General features: G+C 42.7%; 1 protein-coding gene across 1 annotated transcript in view; it reads left to right on the top strand.

Moving 5' to 3' along the window:
* The window catches only part of OBI1 (ORC ubiquitin ligase 1), a 46,037-nt gene extending 34,760 nt beyond the window's left edge, over positions 1-11,277 (top strand). The window contains exon 6 of the mRNA XM_079903030.1: positions 8,601-11,277. Coding sequence (XP_079759156.1) covers positions 8,601-10,116 — 1,516 coding nt within the window. The 3' untranslated portion in view covers positions 10,117-11,277. The remainder of the gene's footprint in view (positions 1-8,600) is intronic.
* The last annotated feature ends 7,430 nt before the right edge of the window (positions 11,278-18,707 follow it).

Raw genomic sequence — 18,707 nt, 5'->3', positions numbered from 1 at the left:
TTTATGTCATGTCAACTTTGAGGCTGATCTTTTAGGGCAGAAAATTAGGGTATTTCTGCATGGAATTGAAATGAGATATATTTAACAAATAGAATGGAATTTATTCCACAGTAAAAAGAGTAGTCCATCTTCAGGCAGTGAATATAGATGTGGGTTAGCCCTTTTTAGAGACTTACCACAAAAAAGAACCTGTTCCTCTTCAATTTACATATGCTGCCCAGCACTTGGGTGTTTTCTATTAGGAATTTCTAGGTATTGCAGCAAGAATTTTCACCACAATTTTTAAATACAAATGCATGGTTAGTTCAATAAAATAAACACACACAATAAACCTTTCTTTAAAATTGTGTTAATAATACGAGCTTTTTTTTGGCTGCGTTGAGTCTTTGTTGCTGCATGCGGGCTTTCTCTAGTTGTGAGCGGGAGCTACTCTTCGTTGCGGTGCACAGGCTTCTCATTGCTGTAGCTTCTCTTGTTGTGGAGCACGGGCTCTAGGTGTGCAGTCTTCAGTGGTTGCAGCATGCGGGCTCAGTAGTTGTGGCACGCGGGCCCTAGAGTGCACGGACTTCAGTAGTTGTGGCGTGTGGGCTCAGTAGTTGTGGTGACGGGCTTAGTTGCTCCGTGGCATGTAGGATCTTCCCAGACCAGGAATCAAACCCGTGTCCCCTTCATTGGCAGGCGGATTCTTAACCAGTGTGCCACCAGGGAAGTTCCTGAGCTATTATTTTTAAACTCTGTTCTCCGTTTGAAAGCTTGCCAATCAGACTCTACCTTATTTATTTATTTATTTATTTTGCGGTATGCGGGCCTCTCACTGTTGTGGCCTCTCCCGTTGCGGAGCACAGGCTCCGGACGCGCAGGCTCAGCGGCCATGGCTCACAGGCCCAGCCGCTCCGCAGCATGTGGGATCTTCCCGGACCGGGGCACGAACCCGTGTCCCCTGCATCGGCAGGCGGACTCTCAACCACTGCGCCACCAGGGAAGCCCTACCTTAATTTTTAAACAGGACTTTTGGGAGGTGGTGGAAGAAGGAATGGCTGCAAGGGCCTTAATTCTTTGTCTAGTTCCACTGTCCATGTGACCTTTGTCTTTAGGGGGAAATTGTGGCTTTTCTTTATTCTTCCAAATATTGGAGCACTTTCTGTTTTGTGATGAATATAACAATATAAGATGAAATATAACATAGCTTGTGTTTTTTATTCCTATTAGAACCCTAGATAAGTAAGTACCTATGTGATATTTAGGTCCTAAAATTATACATTTAAAATTTTGCTCATTTCACATTGGTAGCTTTGTTTCCATGTAGTTGAAGATGTCTGCTGATTGTGCATGAGGTAGACAAGAAGATAATATATGCTTTTTACACATAGCACAATTAAAGGTGGAGCTTCCAGTTTATGGTTCTGGTTCAGATTTAGTATTCATATCTCTGGTTAAAATAGTCATGCTTTTTGGGTTGGCATTTGCCAGGTTGATCTGTCTGTGCTGTAGTTTCCTGCAAGGCCATTTTAATAAATGATCTTTGGAAGTTTGAAAATACCTTGAACTTATGTCTAGAACATAATAGGTGTTTGATAAATATTTATTGGCTTTGTGCATACATATCTGAATGTATTTCTACATCTTGTTATTTCCTCTCCATATTTCTAATAGCAAATGTATGTATTAATAAATAGTACAACAGTTCTAGTCCCTTGACCATATATATATACAGACTTGGCACTCAGTAGACATGCTTGCGTTTTATACTATGTCATAGTATAAATAGGTGCTGACATTATTTAAGAAAGGATCTCATGTTCAAGCATCTCATATGGCTTCATACATGGTGTTTGGACTCAGACAGACTTGGCTTCTTGCTGCTTCCTTTCTGCATAACCTGGAAAAAGAGACAACCTTTTTAAGCATCTCATTTTTCATCTTTAAAATAAGAATAATAGATCTTGCTTCATAAAGTTAACATGACAATTAAATTAGGTAAGTTAATATATATCAAGCATATAGCAATGTCCTTGACACAAGTAAACTTTCAGTGAATTGTGGCTGCTGCTGTTATTGTCACCAGCGTTGTCGTTAGTAGTCACTTAGAGCATTGTGGAAGATTTGTCTGTTACATTTAATTTTGGTAATTTCCATCCCCAGAGTTCACTTGCCTTTATTTATTTATTTATTCGGATGTTGGACCAGGGAATAGAAACATTATCTTGAGTCTTCAGGAGGGAAGAGGTTTTTCCTGTTCTCTTTTGGTATGCCTCATGTTGTTTAATATATTTTTGTGGACTCAACTAGTGTGACAGGGATTGGCCATAGACAGTACTTTTATGATTAACAGATTCTCTAGGAATGTAACATTTTCATAAGTGTTTCATTTTAAACAGAGAAAACTCTCTTGAAGAAACACTGGCAAGTCATCAGGTTCAGCAGTGGATGAAAATGTATAGGGCACTTTCCAAAGCTTCTCTAGTAGTTTAAAGACAGAACGCTCTACCCCATCCTCCTGATACATACACAGGGATGAGGGTAGATATGAGTAATGCACAGACAGCTCATTAGGAGCAGGTAAGAGAAAGGCCCCCACCACCAAGTACAGTTTTGAGCTGCCGACAGTGCCGGTCCTCCCTGTGTTCTTTCCCTGGAGTACGCCTCCTCCGCATCCTGTACACACATGCGTACAGCAGAGCACAGCACTGGACCTCCCCCTTTCCTTCCCAGCTCCGCCCAAACTCAGATCCTAAAGAGCTCATATCACAGACTACTCACTGAAGTTCTGTGTAATCAAAAAGAGGCATTTGCAAACTTAAGGAATCTTTAACCCATATATTATGCTGTAGGAGAAAATACTTAGGAAGGGGAAAGGAACAGTAGAAAATCTTTTCCCCTAAAACTTTTATCTCTCTTCCATGTTTTAAGAAGATACTTTCCTAGTATCTCCATAAGTCAGGGAATGAGAAGATATGCAACTGCAGCTATATAGCCAGGCAACTCTGCAATAAAATTTACTGTATGCCTGGGTCATTCTTTTCTTAGATGAATGTAACAGTTCTTTAAAAAATAATTGTTGAGGCTCACTCAAGTTTACTTGGTTTTCCCACATACCAAGCATTACTTTAGTACAGGTAATCCTCACTTTGCATGGTTGTATAGAATCATAAAAATGACCATTCAACCTAAAACCATGCAAAGCAATCTCAATAATCAGTGAGAAAAATCAAATTGTTCTATAAACTTTAATAATTTTTATCAAAACATTAACTCTCTTACTGTCAGTTATAAATGTATATGAAGATGAAAAAATAGTAAAACTGATACTTATTTAGTACATTAATATTTTTATAGTACAATTTAAAACATTAGAAACATTGAGAATTGAAATGTTTTATTTCTTTATAAAAAACTTACGGAGAATAATTTGAATAGTGCTTGCCTTCTTAGCGTATAGCTTATGATATGAAGGCAGCAACTTTTCTAATGCTTCAACAACTATTCCTAAGTTTGCATCAGCTTTACATTTAATCCTTTTGTGCTTTCAGTATTGTGAAATAGCTCCATGTTGCTTTAATGTGAAGTTTTTTGCCAGCCTGTCACTTCCTCTAGACATCTTTATCCTTTTCATCACAGCCACTTCTTTCATTTACGTCAACAAGTTCGCCTTTCCCAAGTTCCTCTGGCTTACCTAGGGTCTCTCAAATAGTGACAGTTTCAACATTCCCACAGTCAGCTATTCTTCTCTACACTTACATTTGATTCTAACTTTACTACTGGCATTAATCACTTTTCCATTTCTTTGCCAAACCTCATCTTTGTTGCCTAGTGCTGTCTTTTGATTATCCATTTTTGTAAATGTCATGTGACAGCACAACTATATGTTTTATTGTCTGTGTATGAAGTGAATAACAGGTGCACAGATACTTTCAGACTTTGAGAGAAGTGACCTGATTGGTCACTGTTCATGATGCACGGTCTGTTGTTTATATAGTGTTTTGTGAACTGAAAAGCTGGCAGTGAAGTTTTACTTTATGCAGCTACTCACAGTTAATATAATGTGGTAAATTTTAACCATGTTGTTCAGTGACTGGTGGTATTTAACTAAACTGTGGTAACTGAAATTTGTGCATATGGAAACCATCAAGGACCTCGATATTGAAGACATATCAGGCTGGATCACAAAAGCTGGTCCATATCCAAAGATTGCTTTTACTTTGTTTCACTCTTACCTCAGGTAGTAAGTAAGGAAAATATATAAAATCAAAGGTACATGGAAGGCAGAGGGGCTCACTTCCCCAGAACCCCGCTTGTTCCTCAAGAAGATGTTTCTGAAGTTTGGTGGTCTCAGCAACCCACTGGGCTTTGCTGCATTAATCCCTTTTGTTGGGGCTGCCATTGAGAACTAGAGGGGCAAAGTAAATTACTCAAGTTTCACAGCTAGTTAATGGCTGCATAGCACTAGAGGTTAATTCTTTTGACACTTGGTTCTGGCATTTATTCTTTTATCACATTTGCTTTCTTCTGACGCCCTTCAAACACGTCCTGTTCCTCCTGTGTGATGAGCTATGAGAAAATGTGGTCTTGGGAACTTTTCATTATTAGAGATGCCCTTTAGTTATAATACCTCAGAGGTCAAACCAATAGGACTTTTTATTTCTCTTACTTCTAGTAGGGACAGGACCAGTCTTGTACTTATGTAGCTTTTTGAACAGGGGAGCTCTCAGCCAGAACGTGTCCATGAGTTAACGTTGCAAGATGAAGAATCCTTTAAGCTTCTCCTTAGATTTTAGCAAAACACACTTCTGATATCAGATGCAGCCCCCAAACTGCTTTATGTTTTCTCTGACATAATGAAGCCCTTGGCCATCACTGCTGCTTTGAAAATCAAAGCCTTCTGGTCTCTAATGGAATGTTTATAAAAATACTCCATTTTGAAATTTGCGCAGGAAAAGGAAGTATGGTAAATGATATTAGAAATCCCTCTGGCTTGCCTTCTTAATGTTATGTAGTCTGGAAATATCTGGAATTAGTGTGAATAAGAGAGTATTAATACCCAAAGTTAAATAAGCTCTTATCCTCATTGTTTTCATCCATGGAAGTATAGCATCAGGTGTGCATCTCTAATTGTTATTTCTATATGATCAAGTAAATTGTCTCTTGCCAAATTTAATATTGGTATCTAGGGTAAGCTAAAAATATGTCAGAAGTCTCATCTGTTTGCATTCTCTTGCAAAGGTGAAAGTGGAAAGTTTTTTTGGATGGAGTAGAGTGTAGAACAGCAAGCCTGTAGAATAAAAAGAACTATGCTGTGTATGTATGTCATTCTCTGTTGCTTTCTCTGGTGTCAGTGAAAAAAAGAAAATAAGCAGTCAAACGTAGGAAACATTTAGTTTAGTAATATAGTGACTCATAATGCTTACGTGTGAAAGAGACCCAAGGACCTTTGGATTATCCTGTGGTGTTGGCTCTGTCTTGATGTAAGGCATTGATGTATCTTAAAGTAAGAAAATAACATCTATTCAAAACATATTTGATGAGAAACTACTGTGTACTGTGAATTGTTCTAGGGAGCTAGCCATAATTCCTGCTTTCCTGGAGCTTATACTCTAATGGTGAAGAGAGAGACAGAAAACAGATAAGCTACATGGACTGATAAATTAATTGATCAGTTCATTGGGTTTCACTATATATTTCTTTTAGTTTGCCCACCAGCACAGTTCCCTTATTAGAATGGTAAAAAGGTCTGAATATTTGAATTGTTATAGACTTGCAGAGTATTGAAATAGAACTTAGGGGAATTGAGGGCATTGACCTTTTAGAAAACAGCCGGCTCCATCAGTGACTCCTTGCTTGTCCCTCTCATATGTGCTTAGTTGCTGGCCTCTGTTGTTAGTTCTCATGGCACTTCAGCTTTCTCTCTAAAGTAATACAAAAAACATACTTAGGCTATCATTTTGACTTCAGCTCAGAACATTTGTTAACTAACTTCTTTTAAAAACATAATAATAAAAAAATTAGGGGCAAATATAGCATCATAAAATGACATTATGTCTGAAATTCCAGACTAAAATCTAGAATAAGAAGCTGCTAATATTTGGGGAAACATTCCTTATTTGTCACTACTTCTTATGTAGGCCTTTGAGTTCCCAAGGACATCCTTTGGTAACAGCTGACTTACTATCTAGTAACATTATTTGCTTTTAAACCATTTGATTTTATTTTTCATCTGAGGATAGTTTTATTATAAAAATTGCACTTAAGAAAAAGCAAATTTTGTCTTGGCAAGCAAATTTAAGGCTGTCACTTTTGCTGTTTGCATTAAATAAACATGCTACATAGTTTTTCCATTTAAAAATATGTGGGTTGTTTGATTATGCCAGAGTAGTTACAGTCAAGAACCCACAAATATTTATTTTTTACTTTTTTTAACTTTTTGACCACACTGCACAGTATGTGGGGTCTTAGTTCCCTGACCAGGGACTGAACCCGAACCCCCTGCATTGGAAGTGGGGAGTCTTAACCACTGGACAGCCAGGGAAGTCCCAAGAACTCACAGATATTTTTGCTGAATGAACTTAAAGATCTTTGTCCACCTTTTAAAATTCTCTTGCAGAAACTACCACTCTGTCAAATACTACATTTACAAAACAAAACATTTTTCTTTGGTGAAAAAGGAAAAACTCCCATCATTCATTTAACCAAATACTCATAGTAGTAAACTTTGTCTTTAAAACAAGGAGGCTTGTGGGCTTCCCTGGTGGCGCAGTGGTTGAGAGTCCGCCTGCCGACGCAGGGGACATGGGTTCGTGCCCCGGTCCGGGAAGATCCCACATGCCGCGGAGCCGCTGGGCCCGTGAGCCATGGCCGCTGAGCCTGCGCTTCCGGCGCCTGTGCTCTGCAGCGGGAGAGGCCACAACAGTGAGAGGCCCGTGTACCGCAAAAAAAAAAAACAAAAAAAAAAACCAAGGAGGCTTGTTACTGAAGTTGCTTTTGTTTTTGTTATACCTCTGGTGTTTGCTTTGATTTTTAGAGGTTGATGGGAGTGTGCTCTTTCTGGGAGATCAGTTAATTGCAGTGAGTAGGTCAGTATTTGGCAACATGTCTTTTAAGGTCCTTTCTAACCCTGAGATTTTATGAATCTATATTTACCTTTGTCCCTGCTTTTTTCCCTTAGTGACAAGAGCAGGGATCATGTAGGGGAGGAGCTGGAGAGTGAACTGGGCTACAGTTTAGGAGGAGCTGATGGGTCTTGAGTGAGAGTCATACAACATATAGTTGTTGACGCAAAGAGGTACAGTTACTGTTGGCTTCTTCTCCGTTTTAATTTTTTAATACTTAGTACATTTTCTTAATTGTAATTATTCTTTTGTAATTAGGGAAAAAAGAAAGAAAAAGATAAACCCATAGATTAAAACAATTTGTAGAAGTCACCTTCTCAAGTACCTTGCTCAAAACAGACAATCCCTGAATTCTTCAAGATGGGCCTATATTTACGTCATCAAAAAAATGATTAAGAAAAAGCTTTTTAAAAGAACTTTTGTGGAGAGAAGTTATTTTTCATGGGGTTAGAATGTAAGACTTATGTTTACTGACTCATAAGAAGCAGTTTCCTGAAAGATGAAATTTCCTTTGGTAGTCAGATCAGATAGAATTTAAGATAGATACTTTATGTCCCTTGGAGCTGGGACAGTCTTATTGATCCTTTTATCGTCAGCTCCAAATATACCATGAGCCATACTAGGTGCTCAAAACTTGTTTTCTTAGCTGAACCCCAGTACCCATTCTTAAGGGAATAGGAAACAAGGTAATCCCAAGTGAGAGGAGTGATTTTTTGTTGTGTTCTTTTTCACTTATTCTTCAAAATGTTCCTTTTCAGAAAATGTGAAAATGTTTTTATGTGTAATACATTGGAAGCACAAGCATTGACTTTGTACCTCAGAGTTGGAAGAAATGAAATTGATGTCCCACACAGTCGTGAAATGCCAAAAATAAGTAGAGCTGAAATGAATTAAAGCCCAGTACTCAGAAAGGCCAAGTAAAAACCTCAGATCAAGGGTAGCTATAATTGAAAGGATCCAAATAAGTATTTAAACCCACTCCTGCTGGAACTGCTAAGATTTCTGAATTTCAAATTTTATGTCTGACAAGGTGACACTGTATAAGGAATGTATTGTAAAACAGTGCTGTACGATAGGAAAATGATTGAATGTAAATATTTCAAGATGTGGACCACTGTTCAAATGTTATCATAAATCTTTGCCATTGTTTTAGGATATAACTCTTCATGCATATATGAGCTGAATTGATAATGCCATCTCTTAGGAGGGAAATCATCAGTGAGTTTCTGCCTCGCTGCTACTACTAGTATGATTTGACCACAGAAGTATCCTATTAGGCCTTTGCCATTATTATCATATGCTTATTAATACATAAATGGGGAAACCCTCTTTTGAAGGTACTACATCTGTCATTGCTCTTATCCTGTTCATTGAGTGGTCTGAAGTGTCACTGTTATGTGAAATTAGAATGGGTGGAGACAATTTGCACTCTTAAACTTCGAAAAGGAAAGAAAAAATCTTGAACTGTAAGGTTAACGATCCTTCCATTCTTTGTAGGTTTGGAAGGTTTACAGTAGCTGCTCTTCAGTCCAAAGTAGAACAGTATGAACGTGAAACCAATCGCCTCAAGAAAGCCCTGGAACGAAGTGATAAATATATAGAGGAACTAGAATCTCAAATTACACAGCTAAAAAATTCAAGTGATGAGAAGGAAGCTATGAATTCCATTTGCCAGAGAGCACTTTCTACAGATGGCAAGGGGAGCAAAGGCACCGAGGAGGATATGGCATCCAAGAATCAAGGTGATGGTGCCAGAAAGCAGCTTGGCTCATCAACCTTGAATTCACACCTGGCAAAACCTTCTAGCAGTTCTGTCAGACAGGAAAGCACCAGCAAAACAGAACCAAATTGTTCTAAGAACAAAGACTTATATCACAAACGGGTGGAAATAATGTTAGATGTGACAGATACAAGTATGGATACTTATTTGGAAAGAGAATGGGGTAATAAGCCAAGTGATTGTGTATCCTACAAAGATGAAGAACTCTATGATCTTCCAGCTCCCTGTACTCCTTTGTCCCTTAGTTGCCTTCAGCTCAATACGCCAGAAAATAGAGAGAGCTCTGTGGTCAAAGCAGGAGGTTCCAGAAAGCACTCAAACCATCTCAGAAAACTGGTGTTTGATGATTTTTGTGATTCTCCGAATGTTTGTAATAAAGATTCTTCAGAAGATGATAGAAGTGAAAGTGAGAAGAAATCAGAATGTTTTACTTCCCCAAAGACAGGGTTTTGGGATTGTTGTTCCACGAGCTATGACCCCAGCTTGGATTTTGAAAGCTCAGAAGAGAACACGATAGCAAATTGTGTTGGAGAAATTTCTTCAAAATTGAGTGAGAAATCAGGCTCATGTTTATCCAAGAGATTGAATTCTCTCCGCTCCTTTGAAATGAATCGGACAAGAACATCCAGCGAAGCATCAATGGATGCGGCTTACCTTGACAAAATCTCGGAGTTGGATTCAATGATGTCAGAGTCAGACAACAGCAAGAGCCCTTGTAATAACGGTTTTAAGTCATTGGATTTGGATGGCTTAGCAAAGTCATCTCAAGGCAGTGAATTCCTTGAGGAACCAGATAAGCTGGAAGAAAGAACTAAACCAAACCTTTCTAAAGGTTCTCTAACTACTGATCAGTTAGAAAATGGAAATGAATGGAAACCCAATTCTTTTTTTCTCCTCTCTCCATCTGACCAGGAAATGAATGAAGATTTTTCACTCCATCCCAGTTCTAACCCAGGAACCAATGAAATCAAACCCCCAAGCTGTTTGTTTCAGACTGAGTTTTCCCAGGGTGTTTTGTTAAGCAGTTCACACAGGCTATTTGAAGATCAAAGGTTTGGGTCATCTTTGTTTAAGATGTCCTCAGAGATGCATGGTCTTCATAACCACCTTCAGTCTCCTTGGTCTGCTTCCTTTGTGCCCGAAAAGAGGAATAAAAATGTGAATCAATCAACAAAAAGAAAAATCCAGAGCAGCCTTTCCAATGCCAGCCCATCAAAAGCAACTAAAAGTTGACTCATTAGAAAGGTGTCATTTATGTTTTTGTCCTGAGAGGAATATAAGATTTCAAAGTTAGTTTTTTCCGCTCATAAAAGCTCTATACCATTTTGAACTGATAATCCTTCGTCAGGTGTCAAGTCAGAATGGTGGATTAGCCTGTACCCAGGATACTTTTGTTCACTTTGAAGAGTTTTAGTCTTTTTCATTTTCATTTGGGGATCTTTTTGACCAGAAAAGGTAGGGTGAGAGTTTCTTTTTAATGAATATTATACGTATCTGGTTTGGGTATATTTTGTTTTCTTGAAGCCTCAGTTATCTTTAGAACTTGGATTTTTTAAATAAAACTTTCGGTGTTGTCCACACACTGCTCATAAGACACTTGAGTTTCTTTAAAGCTTTTCCTAGGGTGGAAATTATTTTGCCTGCCTCTTTTTATTTATGTTTAGTGATAGCCTAACTTTTATTCAAGGCCATGATGGAGAAATAGCACTCGAACCTTAGTCCAATACTCGTCTACTTTTTTTTTTAAGTTTTATGTATATGTTTGCATTTTTAACGTTGGGTTCTGTCCAGTTTTTGTGAAAATGTGTTGCTAATATGAAAGAATACATTTTCTATATGAAAATACTTGTTTTATGTCAGGTAGCTTTCATTCACTCATCTTTTTGTGTGTGTTGAAAATCAGAAATTGAGCCTACTTTAGCAAGAAGTCATGGAACAGTTGTGTTTGGAGGAGCCTAAACATGGTAGCTTCATCGTTTCAGATATACAGGTGCAGGAGCACTCATTGCCAAGTTCTTGATCCACTTATGTCCCAGGGGAACTTTCTTTGGAGTGGTAAAGTTCTTGTTTGCATGTTACTGTTCTTCATGGAAACCGTATGCATGGTAGCATTCTTGCTTGCACTGTTTTCCTTACTTAAGAAAAAGAAGTTTCAGTTGGCTAAAAGATTATCTGTTATGTAGGCCCCAAAAAACTTTTTCATGAAGAGTGTAAAGGGGGTGAGAATAGGTGAGCTAAGCACAATTTTTAATTTAGATTCTGAAAAGGTATATTATTCTAAACATGTTTGGTATGCCCATATAGGCCTTTAAAAATGGTTTGTATGTTAATGACTTGTTTATCTAATGTGCACTGAACATTTTACATTAATACTGTACTGTTTTACAGTAATACTGCATGCTTTTCTATGTGAATTGAATAAAGGATGTCAGAAGCACTGTAATCCTTGATGTTGGCTCATGTTGAATTAGCCTATAAAGACCAGTAAAACTTACCATTTTTTATTGATCTTTTAATATAGGGGTTGGTGGACTATGGCCTGTGGTCCAAATTCTGGCCTGTACCTGTTTTTGTGAAAGGCCTGTAAACCAAAAATGGTTTATAGATTTTTAATGGCTTTTAAAAATCCAAAGAATATTTCACAACACAGGAAAATGATATGAAATTCAAATTTCAGTGCTTTTAAATAAAGTCTTATTAGAACACAGCTGCACTTACTTGTTTACATTTTATCTAGGACTGCTTTTGCACTGAAACAGCAGAGTTGAATAGTCTTAACAGAGACCATATGGCCCACAAAGCCTAAAATATTTACTGTTTGGCCTTTTACAGAAAAATTTGCTGACCTCTGTTATAAGAGACTCAGGATTCAACAAAATCATAAAAGTATAAAAAGTCACTTTTATGATTTGGAGGATCATGACCTCTACTTTTAGAAGTAATAAGAGCCTCCTCCCCCCAAAACGGCTTAATATAAAGCATAATTTTTGTTCTATCATATTTTTTCCAATAAGTATTTATGTATTACTTTGTCTTTCTGATAATGTTTAAGCTAATGGATACTCTCAGAGATATTGCAGTTTAAATATCTTTGACAATGTGGATATGCATTTGAAATTCTATTAAATGTAGAAGTCTAACATATTTCTGAATAGAGTAAATTTGGGGGTAAACCTCACTCTAATTCTGTCTGTAACTCTTTTTTTTTTAACCATGAGTGTGTTAGGTTTTAATACAAACTGACACTGTGCCATGGAAATGCAGAGTGTGTAACCTGATTTACTAGTGCCTAACCAGGTGAGGGTGTCTCTATTGGGCTAGAGTATTTCCTAGCTGCTTCAGAAACACTGCTCCATTCTCTCCAAAACAATATTTCATATATTATATTAAATTAAAAAAAAACTGACATTCCTCAGTTGAAGGAAATAATCTGTTCAGGATCTGATTTTAATGACACATTCTCATTTGTACTCCTAATCTCTTTACCATAATCTGAAATGTCATGACAAATATGGTGGTCTCATTTTAAAATATATCTATTATATATACACACCCTAAAGCAAGACAAATACTTTTTTTTGAAACCAAGTACTTTGCTAACCTGTATCTCATGTAATCTTCTTTTCAAACTCTGTGAGCCAAGAATTAATTTTCCCCAGTTTACAAATAAGCGAGTTGAGAATTAGTTGTCACACAGCTAGAATGGGATTAGAACCCTGTCTCGGAGCTGGGCCTCTGACTCCAGACCTTGTACTCTTCCTCCCTCATGCATGGGATGCATGGGAGTTCACACTTATAGGCCAAAGGATGAATGGGTTTGAAGTTTCCAAGAATTCTTTTTAAAGTAGTGTTTTGGAAGTATTAACATGTTTCTTTTCAAGTAGCATTTAATTCCTGACTGTGTCCTCAATCTAAGTCTACTACTAAGTGGGAGCTCAGTGATGGGAGTCGTGTGTGTGCCACTTTTAAGTTTATAAAGATTCACATTAACTCTGACATTTAGATGAATTTCAAAATAGCACTAAGGCTATGTTAGAAAAAGATGCGCTAGTGATAAAGGGAAAAGACACATCAGTTCATGTCTTTATAAAAACAGTATCTTTTGACTGCTCATCTTCTTAAAGTGCTATGGCTAAGAGAATGTGACATGATGTTAGATATTATTTTGACATGACCTTTAGTGTTTATCTTTTAATTTTTAAAATCTTCATCCCATCCAAAATGACAAGTCTTTTTCCTGTTCTGATGGATCAACTGAGACTTAAACTGAAAATGTCAGACTTGAAGATATATAGTCCCTTAATTTCAAATCTGCTCTGTTTTCTTATAAGTTCGTTTGTATTTACTCTGGTTTGAAACCTCTTAAGGTACCACTGAACAAGGGAAGAGCTTCGGTCTTGATTCTTAGGATGTTTCAGGAACCTGTTTCTATATACTTGAATGGTTTTCAATTCAAAGTGTAATACATGCACTAGACTTTTCCCCCCCTCACTTTTGTACCTGTGAATGATATTTGTAGAGAACAGTTTAGTTTCATGGAGTGTGGCCTATTTAGAAGGGTTTCCCAAGGCCTCATAAGAAGGTCTTTCATTCCTATTCGTGGGAGTCCTACAACAGTCTTTGCCTATCATGATGTAACCCGATCCTTTTAATAATACTTGGCAGAGAGAAAACCTTTTAAGCAGTGATCTCAGAGTGCATAGCGAACATTTATTGCTTAATTCTCGGAACCCCACTCTGAGGGAGGAAGCTGCAGCTTTCTTTTAAGAACCCATCTGAAGCTTAGGCTTGGATGATCTTCAGTTTGACATGACAGAGGCAGCCTAGAATAAGTTCGATTGAAGCTCCATTTCTTGAATCAAGGTAGATTTCTAGGTCTGCTGTGTCTTAACAGGGAGCAGACCCCCTCTAATAAATGTTAGTTGCATTAACCAAATGTGTAGAAGTGTGCGCCTAGTGTGACATATAATTTGGGGCTGTGAACATCCAGTACCCTAGGGCAAAGATTTGACTTAGGCATTTACTGAGACTTTCTGTGAGGAAGGAGGACCTAGTTCTGGACCATTTTAATTCTTATAACACTGGTGAGTAGAAAAGTGTCTGTATTGGGGATAGCATGGAGCAGAAAGTAAACCAGGCTGCTTCACGGAAGTGCTATTTGTATTGGGTCTTTAGGGATGAATAAGAGTTTGATGCGGAAGAGGACATCTCTTCTGCGCCTGTGTCCGCTCTCCTGCAAGGGGTTGCCTATTCATCAGATGTCTCAGAAGAGGTGCTGAAGGAACCATTCACTAACATCAGGGCTCCTGATGGAAAAGGTTTCCCGATTGCCCCAGCCTGAGCTGGCAAGTTTGGCTTTGGTCCGCCTCCTCTCTCTTGAGCATCCCCTGAGACTCTAGGCTCAGCCTCGCCGCCACGACCGGCGGCCTGCTGGCGAGACTGTGATTCCCAGAAGGCTAGAAGGCTCAGGAGGTGGCAGGGCTGGCCCATCATCTGTCCATTAAGCCGAGGCTTGGCGCTCCGAGGACCGGAAGGCGCGACCTCGCTTCCCTCACTGGGTCGTCTTTGTGCTGGGGGTGGGGAGGTGAGGTCTGGCCCGCCTGCCTCGGCTACGATCCCGCATTCCTTCCTCTGATGACGGCGAACCCCTCCTTCCCGGATTCTCGAAGCCAGTGCCGCTCCCCCTTCTCCCGGGAGGACGGATCTGCCGGTGCCCCTCTGGTCGGAGTTTCCCGGGCTCTTGAGGGCGCTCTCAGCTGCTCTCTCCAGGGCCCCGCCCAAAGAAAGGGCCAGCTCTGCGGTTTCCTTTCGTTTTATTACTACTTGCGAAACCTGGCGATTAAGACGCGAAACCAACAAAGAGTTTTCTTTCCACCTTAACCTTGCACACAATCCTTTAACAAATTAATTAATCCTAATGAATTAACACTTCATTTATTTAAACGCGCTACAGTCCATGAATTAAATTTTCATGCAGTGATTAAAGGCTGTTAAAATATGCATGATTTCGTTAAAATTTTATAATAAATCAGGGCAATGTGTTACATGACAAGGCAACTATTTCCCAGTGCCTCGCAAGGGGCTTTGATTTGTGCAGGCGGCGGGGAGGAGGGGCGGCTGGCGGCGGCGCCTGCGAGCTTCGGAGCCGGGCGACAGGACCCAGCTCCGCACTTCGGCGTGTGGACTCGAGGCTTCGCGCTTTCCTCGGGGCGTCTGGACCCTCCTGGGGATCCCGCTCCTACAGGCCGAGACGAGTCTGCGGAGGGCGACGGGCGCTCGCCTCTCGGTTCCCAGAACTGCGGTCGCGGGGGCCTGGGGGTCCTCTGCGGTCCTTGTGCGCCAGCGGAGCTGCCTCCCACCAACGCGCGCGTGTGGCCGGGTGGGAGCGGCGGGCCCGCGGCTCTCCGGGGAGAGGAAGGCGACACAACTTCCATCTCGTCGCGTGGGGTCAGGGGCGGGCGTGTCTGTTGTAGAGTTGGTTTGTTCGTTGTTGTTCGTAACCTCGAAGCCCCTTCTCTGACCAGCGCGTTCTCCCTTTCTGGAAGGGGCCTGTGCGGGGCGGGAGCAGCTCTGCTTCCCTTGGGACCTAAACCACAGGGGCCCGTGGCCAAGCGTAGCGGTCCAGCATTGTCACTTGGACAGTGAAACTTGTTCTGGCAACTAGCGGGCGAGGGAGGCCGTGCCCCTGTTAGGACGGAGACGTAGTCCTACCTCATCCCTAGGGCTTTCACAAGGTAGGTGGGTTTAAGTCCACCGAGGGGTTAGGGTGGAGATTATATATATATATATATATATATATATATATACACCTAGATCTCTACAGATGTAACGCCAAGAGAGATAATGACCGGCAGTGAACTTTACTGCCGCATCATTCGGATCCCAAGTGTGTGTATCAGGGACATCTCGGAGTGGGGTGCTCGACATCCAGGAAAATGTTCCCAACGTAAGTGGCATTTGAATTAAACGGCTAGAAGAACGAAAACACTGGGTTTTCAGCGGCTTACTCGAGAACCTCCTCCGCAGGTCCCAGCTGGAAGCCTCACAGGAGCTGATCACCCCTGGCCTCAATAACTCACCCACCCCGGCCTTTGGGACCGAGGGAGACAAGCGGCCGCGGTGCGGGCAGAGCGGGATAGAAAGGAAGGACAGTAGCCTGTGGGAAATCTCCCAGCTCTCGCCAACGAGAGCGTGGCTGTGAACTCGCGCCTCGGGCTGAGCGGTGGCACAGGGCAGGGCGACCTCCCAGGACTGCCTTGCGGGCTGGGCGGGCGAGGAGCCCAGTGCCCACACCGCGGGAGGGACGGGAACGGAATGCGCAAGGGTCAGCGCTTAGAGAGACCCGGGAGCAAAGCTGCCCAGGTTTGACGCTGGCAAGGCCGCCAGGAGGGGAAGCGAAAGCACGGCACTAGTCCCCCCTCTGTCCCACCCTTCGGACAGAGGGTGTCTGAGCGGAAGGGAGCCGGACCTCCCAAGTGCCGCCCCTCTTCCGAATACCGACACTCCCCCCCGCCCCCCTCCCAATTCTAGGCCTCCTAGTCCTCTGCTGGCCAGTTCATTCCCACCGCTTAAAACAACCCAAGCGGCCTCGGAAGCCGGCCGACTAGAGGCTCTGGCGACTTCCCCCGCGCAGGGCGCTGGCTGCGCGGTGAACGGGCCGAGTTTCTGGGCGGCAGCCGGGAGGAAACGTGGCGGCCCGCATCTGCGAGGAGCAGAGCTCCGTCTTGGGCCGCCTGGGTTTGCATGTTGTTCCAGATCCCCGCGTTTGGGCAAGAACGTGAGGCCCGATCCCCTTCTCTTGTACGCGCACAATCTCCACTCACTTCAGTGCACATTCCTCAGGACCACCGCTCCCCCCATCCTCCGCCCCCCGGCGTCCCCGAATGCGGATAGATAAATCGGGTTCAAGCCCAGAGGTGGGGCTGGGGAGAGGGAGGCGTGCAGGTAGGGGCTGCTGAGTCCAGAGCTAACTTTCCCCGCGCCGCTTCGGAAGAAGAAAGGCTGCCCAGCCAGTGGCAGCTGTGGAGGGGGCGGGGTGCTTAAAGGCGAGCAGCAGTCACCCCCAGCCGGTCCCGCCCTTGCGCTGCGCCTCTCCCGCGGGTCTTCACTCCAGCCTACCAACGTCTGCCCGCAAAGCCCGGGAAAGAGGCGCTGCGAAAGGAAATGTGAAGTGGGGCCTGCCAACGAAGGAGGAGAAAATTAATTAATGAGGGAAAGAAATGTGTTTCTGATCCAGATGATAGACTCCCTATCCCTGGGGGCGGAAATTCCTTGGAAATCAATAGCTGTGCATTCATTATCTCCCTCTTGATAAAATGCAAAGCTATGAGATCGGGTGAGGAGGGAATCTGTGTTGGTCATTAAACAGGAAGGAAAAAAAAAAAAAAGAAAAAACAAACCCCAACCTGCCCAGGATTCTATGCCAAGGCTCAGACCCCACGTGGGCATCACTAGCTCTGGCAGGGGCCATCTAGTTACTGCACTTGCCAAACCCGGAACACAAAGCAGTGACATTGATGGACTGAGCCCCAGTCCACCACCCTTCCCTTTCACTGCCCTGGGGAGAGTAGGGAAAGGCTTGATAAGGTCCAAGGAAGTACCGGCAGATCTACCACCGTGTCCCACTCTCTAGCCTGGGGCTGAGGCCCAGCAGGGATGTGACAGGATAATTCTCCAAGCATCATCCCCTACCCCACCCGGTATTTCTATACAATTCCCTCTCATCGCACCTGTCACACCTGTACCACAAAAACACCCCCTTCACCTGTAGCTACCCCACTCTCATAGACTGCCACCGCCCCAAGGCAGATGCCTGTATTTTATACCTCATTTTATCTCCAGTGTCTTGCCCTGGCCCAGACTGGTGCTCAAGGTAGGGTAGAAAGTAAATGAGGGAAGGATGAAATAAATGACTTTGGAAAAATTGCTGGCTGGAATCAAGATAGACAGCTCTGCATGGGGACAGCACGCCCTCTGTTCCAATCTGCATCTCCTTTTCAGGGAGAGAGGAGACCCCTTCGGCGATCTTCCTGCTTGCCCCCCACTCCCCATTGGTCCTGGCTTGCTGAACTCTCTTTGTTTTTCTCCCGGCCCTCGCCGTCTGCCTTCTCTTCCTTCCTACACACGTGTATTGTTCTATGGGGTATTTTCACTCTGTGACAAGCACCCTTCCTAAGTGCCAGGGTGGACACAGATGTGCCCTAAATGGGCTTCCAATCCATTAGTGGGGTGAGGGGGGTGGGTAATGAGATGGGAACTGTACCCAGGGCCCTATTTCTAGCCCTGGGGGAAAGTGAGACATTCTGAGCAGAGGTCTGAGCCCACCCTAAGCTGGGCAGGGACTCTGGTTGTCCTAAAAGAAGTGAACTAGGAGAGGAGTCTGGACAAGGTGATGAAGTCTTGACCTCAGGCCAGGGACCTCCCCGCTGGGTTAATTGGCGCTCTCTCAGTGTTGGAGGGTAAACCGAGATGGGCTTCTGGTACTCAGGGGCTCACCTCTCTGTCTCTGAGTCCATGTGGCCCCCAAACTGTGCTATTTGCGTTTGTTTCCCCTGCACTCTTTGGGGTCCCTAAAAGCCAGCGTTTCCCTGGGGGGAGGGGGAGACAGGATCTAGGCGCTCATCCTCTGCGGCGCCCTTCCTTCCCCCGACCCCGACCCCCTGACCCCCTAACGCAGGCGAGCTCAGGGAACCGCCGCGGTGGGTGTCAGGAAGGATTAAGTTAAGCCCGAACACCCGGTGCGACGACTACCGTAGGACTCATTCGCTCCCTCCAGCGATGTCCTGCTCGTGGTCCATTCCCCGCAGAGATAAAGTTGCACTTAG

This window comes from Stenella coeruleoalba (assembly GCF_951394435.1).
Source record: "Stenella coeruleoalba genome assembly, chromosome: 18".
NCBI classification, from domain to species: domain Eukaryota; kingdom Metazoa; phylum Chordata; class Mammalia; order Artiodactyla; family Delphinidae; genus Stenella; species Stenella coeruleoalba.
This window is presented reverse-complemented; position numbering and strand designations above follow the sequence as displayed.